Raw genomic sequence first — 5481 nt, 5'->3', positions numbered from 1 at the left:
TATTATCAGTTCTTTTTTTTTTTTGAGACGGACAGAGTCTCGCTCTGTCCCCCAGGCTGGAGTGCAGTGGCGCCATCTTGGCTCATTGCAAGCTCTACCTCCTGGGTTCACGCCATTCTCCTGCCTCAGCCTCCCAAGTAGCTGGGACTACAGGCACCCGCCACCATGCCTGGCTAATTTTTTGTATTTTTAGTAGAGATGGGGTTTCACCATGTTATCCAGGATGGCCTCGATCTCCTGACCTCATGATCTGCCCGCCTCAGCCTTCCAAAGTGTTGGGATTAGAGCTCCCGGTGCTGTAGCTGTCTGGGCTGCTGCGCGCTGCCTAGGTGTCTGGGCAATCCATGGGCAAGAGCAAGGGCCATGATGACAGATTACGGCGAGGAGCAGCGCAACGAGCTGAAGGCTCTGGAGTCCATCTACCCTGACTCCTTCACAGCTTGATTGCACATTGATCCAACCCTCCTAACAACTAGTCTTCCAAAATATAAATGGACTCTCCTGATACCACATTCTCCTTCAGTAGTTCTTCACTTGACAAGGTCCTGCTAAGTATTATCAGAAAATCCACCCAGCTTCACCATTACTGTGACATCTGAGGCTGGAGAAAATGATGAAACTGTCCAGACTACCCTCAAGTTTACATACAGTGAAAAATACCCAGATGAAGCTCCCCTTTATGAAATATTCTCCTAGGAAAACCTAGAAGATAATGATGTCTCAGACATTTTAAAATTACTAGCATTACAGGCGGAAGAAAATCTTGGTATGGTGATGATTTTTACTCTAGTGACAGCTGTGCAAGAAAAATTAAATGAAATAGTAGATCAGATAAAAACTAGAAGAGAAGAAGAAAAGAAACAAAAAGAAAAAGAAGCAGAAGAAGCTGAAAAGCAATTATTCCATGGTACTCCAGTTACAATTGAGAATTTCTTAAATTGGAAGGCCAAGTTTGATGCAGAACTCTTGGAAATTAAAAAGAAAAGGATGAAAGAAGAAAACAAGCAGGAAAAAATAAATTAAGTGGGAAACAACTATTTGAAACGGACCATAATCTTGACACATCTGATATCCAGTTCTTGGAGGATGTTGGAAACAACCTGGAGGTAGATGAGTCTTTGTTCCAAGAAATGGATGACTTAGAGCTGGAGGGTGATGAAGATGATCCAGACTATAATCCTGCTGACCCAGAGAGTGACTCAACTGACTAATGAACTGTCCCCATCTGCAGAGAGGCTTGACTGCCACAGCATCTGTGGCTATGCTCAGAGGGTTTTGTTTTCCTTTCTTTTTTTCTAAGAAAAAATTATTTTCAGGAGAGTATTCTTCTGATAGCTTTCATCATTGAACTTAATAAACTGACCTTAAAATTTCAAAAAAAAAAGAAAAAAGAAAAAAACAAAGTGTTGGGATTAGAGGCGTGAGCCACTGCGCCCAGCCATCAGTTCTTAACATGTAGCTTTCAATTATATATCTTTACTTGTGTTGGTGCTGTAGTAAGTAGTTGAAAGAATTCCTATTCCCTGAATATTTCCTGTGTAAACAGCAGTTTTGCAGTACTGTTTTGCAGTTTATACTGCTGTTTTATAAAGGGTATTTAATTTCCAAGAGAATATATGGATTTGTTCCTACCAGATTTTTATTCTTTCTTCATTGGCCAGTTTCCTGTTACTTAGGATTGTTTCTCTTTGTTCCAGGAGTATTAAAGCCAGCCATATCCTCATTTCTGGTGATGGCCTAGTGACCCTCTCTGGCCTGTCCCATCTGCATAGTTTGGTTAAGCATGGACAGAGGCATACGGCTGTGTATGATTTCCCACAGTTCAGCACATCAGTGCAGCCGTGGCTGAGTCCAGAACTACTGAGACAGGTCAGGTGTGGCCGTTGCATTGGGTTTTCTGTGTCTCAAGTGTCTTCTGAGTTTGACTGAAGTACAGTTGTGACTTTATATGTGGATTGGTGAATGGCCTTCTGCAAGACTTTATTTCTCTTTCTTGTCAAAATTGTGTTAGGAAATTAAATACCATATATTAAGTGTGTCTTGATTTGTCACTTATGGGTTTCTTTTCCATTATTGTTCACCATTCTTTATCAAAAAAGCACACATGTATAACTTTTGGTTAACTTATTTGCACTAAAAGACTTCAAATTAATTGTGTCCTACAGGATTTACATGGGTATAATGTGAAGTCAGATATTTACAGTGTTGGGATTACAGCATGTGAATTAGCCAGTGGGCAGGTGCCTTTCCAGGACATGCATAGAACTCAGGTAAGTGCTGCTAAAATCCCTGAGCTACTTCCCTTTCATAAGATTGCTTACATTCTAGTTAATTTCTGTTAAATACATTTGCTATAGACTCTTAGGAGCTTTATTGTTACTGTTTTAATATTTTGCCGGGAAAGTGTTGAAGGAAAGTTCTGTTTCTTTTAGATGCTGTTACAGAAACTGAAAGGTCCTCCTTACAGCCCATTGGATATCAGTATTTTCCCTCAATCAGAATCTAGAATGAAAAACTCCCGGTCAGGTGTAGACTCTGGGATTGGAGAAAGTGTGCTTGTCTCCAGTGGAACTCACACAGTAAATAGTGACCGATTACACACACCATCCTCAAAAACCTTCTCTCCTGCCTTCTTTAGCTTGGTACAGCTCTGTTTGCAACAAGATCCTGAGAAAAGGTAATATTGATCTCTTCTAAATACTGCAAAATTGTACATGTTTTACATTTTATAGAAGCTTTGTAACATTGCCCTTCCAGGAGAATACAAATCTTTTATCAATGTTTTGATCAAAATATTGTCTAATCTAGAAAATGTCAGTGCTAAGAACAACTAGTGGGAACAAGGAAATGAGAATACTGGATTCAAAATCAGAAGAGGCTGGGTGCGGTGGCTCACGCCTATAATCCCAGCACTTTGGGAGGCCGAGGCGGGTGGATCGCCTGAGGTCAGGAGTTCAAGACCAGCCTGGCCAACATGGTGAAACCCCGTTCTACTAAAAATACAAAAATTAGCCGGGTGTGGTGGCATGCACCTGTAGTCCCAGCTACTCGGGAGGCTGAGGGAGGAGAATCGCTTGAACCCGGTAAGCAGAGGTTGCAGTGAGCCGAGATCACGCCACTGTACTGTAACCTAGGTGACAAGAGTGAGACTGCATCTCAAAAGAAAATAAAAGAATCAGAAGAGTTGGGCTTCAGTCTCAGCTGTACCATTTTCTAACTGATTTTACAAGAAAATCAGAGTAAAATCAGTTACTCTTTCTAGACATTAATTAGCACATTTATGTTGACTCTAAGCAGTATAAAAATGTAAATTGCTGCTACCCTACTAAGTTACTGTCGGTAAATACTGTGTCCAGTAGATGCTGATTATGGATTAATTGAAGGGTACCTCTACAATTATTCCCTTTAGTCAAGGTTGTAGCTAAGAATTGGGCTTCTGATACATATTCTTTTTAATTTTTTTCTTATTGGGTTTTATAGCTCTAAACCTAATTTCTAACATATTTATACACCTGAAATCTACATTCTAATATAAAGGTTTTTTTTATAACTTTCTTAAAAATTTCAGGCCATCAGCAAGCAGTTTATTGTCCCATGTTTTCTTCAAACAGGTGAGCTGATCTATCATCCGTTGTCTTGATGTTTTAATTACTATTAAAAGTCACTTTATTTTGTTGGCTTGATGAGATAATTTGGTTACCAAGGTTCTTACTAATAACTCTGTTACAAAATAAAGTTAAAACAAGAAAACTTGGTAGTTCAATTACAGACTTTCTAAAATACTTTCATTCTTCAAAACAAAATGAGTAAAAACAAAATGGACTATCATTACATGTTATTGATGCTTGGTGTATATTTTGATTAATTCAGAGACATTTTCTATGTTGGCTAGAAATGATGAAAGGGCAAAGTAATTCTGAAAGAAGTCAGTTTATTTGGCTCTTCTTCCTGTTTTCAGATGACTAGAATCAAAGGCAGTTTTAGGGGGAATACCTGAAAACAATTTTAAACACATTTAACATAAATTCTTTAAAAGTTATTTATTGCTAACAAAACTGATGTATTGAAATGATGTATCAACAGCCTTATTTTGAGTTTCTTTAACAGATGAAAGAAGAAAGCCACGATTCAATACTTTCACTGTTGCCTCCTGCTTATAACAAGCCATCAATATCATTGCCTCCAGTGTTACCTTGGACTGAGCCAGAATGTGATTTTCCTGATGAAAAAGACTCATACTGGGAATTCTAGGGCTGCCAAATCATTTTATGTCCTTTATACTTGACACTTTCTCCTTGCTGCTTTTTCTTCTGTATTGCTAGGTACAAATACCAGAATTATACTTGAAAATACAGTTGGTGCACTGGAGAATCTATTATTTAAAACCACTCTGTTCAAAGGGGCATCAGTTTGTAGTCCCTCTGGTTCCCACAGAGTACTATGACAACTCCAAGGAAACATCAGAATTACTAATCTAGCGAGTGTCATTTATTCTGGAATTTTTTTCTAAGCTGTGACTAACTCTTTTTCTCTCTCAATATAATTTTTGAGCCAGTTAGTTTTTTTCAGTATTTTGCTGTCCCTTGGAAATGGGCCCTCAGAGGACAGTGCTTCCAAGTACATCTTCTTCTGCCAGATTCTCTGGCCTTTTTAATGAGCTATTGTTAAACCAACAGGCTGGTTTATCTTACATCAGACCCTTTTCTGGTAGAGGGAAAATGTTTGTGCTTTCCCTTTTTCTTCTGTTAATACTTATGGTAACATCTAACTGAACCTCACTCACATTAAATGATTCACTTGAAATATATACAGAAATTGTAATTTGCTTTTTTTTAAAAAAGGGGGCTAAAGTAACACTTTCCTACTTATGTAAATTATAGATCCTAAATTCATGCACCCCGTGGGAGCTCAATAAAGATTTACTGAATTGAGTTTATGCTTTTATTTATTTTCCTTGCGTGGTTTGACAGAGCTAAAATACAGATTCTGATTTGTTTTGCCAAGAAAAGCCCTTTCTCAAGCAGATTCATTTACATAATCTATAATCAACTGAGTATTCGATTAAATGGAGGCAGAAGGCATTCTGGCCTTTTGTATGGTTATTGCTCCTGTAGGAGGTACAACATGAGGACATAGAGGTCTTAATTAATATTTCCTAACTAGAAAAGAGACTCTGCCATGTCTCAAACTATGTATTCAAAAAGAATACGTAGTTTGGAGGTGTGGTAAACTGGGACCTACTTCAGTTGATTTGCTTAATTTATACAATCTTATTTATATTACATTAAAAGTTATTTTAAAATGATTACTTCAGGACTAAAATATTAAAAAGACAAATAATATACAAATCCATAGGCCATTTCAAGCACAATTATCTTCATGTTTATTGACTGGACCCGCTCAAGAATGAAGGTTTGGGTTACTCCATCCGTTAAGCCACCAAGACCCACCAAAGTGAAAGAATTTAAAATGGACAGTGGA

The 5481-nt window shown here is 38.0% G+C and overlaps 2 protein-coding genes across 2 annotated transcripts in view; both read left to right on the top strand.

Moving 5' to 3' along the window:
• The window catches only part of STRADB (STE20 related adaptor beta), a 31576-nt gene extending 26645 nt beyond the window's left edge, over window positions 1-4931 (top strand). The window contains exons 7-12 of the mRNA XM_017875615.1: window positions 982-1194; window positions 1610-1869; window positions 2166-2270; window positions 2433-2677; window positions 3569-3611; window positions 4108-4931. Of these exons, the coding sequence (XP_017731104.1) occupies window positions 982-1194; window positions 1610-1869; window positions 2166-2270; window positions 2433-2677; window positions 3569-3611; window positions 4108-4251 (1010 nt within the window). The 3' untranslated portion in view covers window positions 4252-4931. The remainder of the gene's footprint in view (window positions 1-981; window positions 1195-1609; window positions 1870-2165; window positions 2271-2432; window positions 2678-3568; window positions 3612-4107) is intronic.
• On the top strand, window positions 234-1673 carry LOC108531993 (RWD domain-containing protein 1-like). The gene is given in 2 exon segments (XM_017875676.1): window positions 234-997; window positions 1000-1673. Coding segments are annotated over 2 exon segments (441 nt in total). The 5' UTR covers window positions 234-768; the 3' UTR covers window positions 1212-1673.
• Window positions 4932-5481: the final 550 nt, after the last annotated feature.

The sequence above is a fragment of the Rhinopithecus bieti genome, unplaced genomic scaffold (genome assembly GCF_001698545.2).
Source record: "Rhinopithecus bieti isolate Rb0 unplaced genomic scaffold, ASM169854v2 scaffold_980, whole genome shotgun sequence".
NCBI lineage: Eukaryota > Metazoa > Chordata > Mammalia > Primates > Cercopithecidae > Rhinopithecus > Rhinopithecus bieti.
This window is presented reverse-complemented; position numbering and strand designations above follow the sequence as displayed.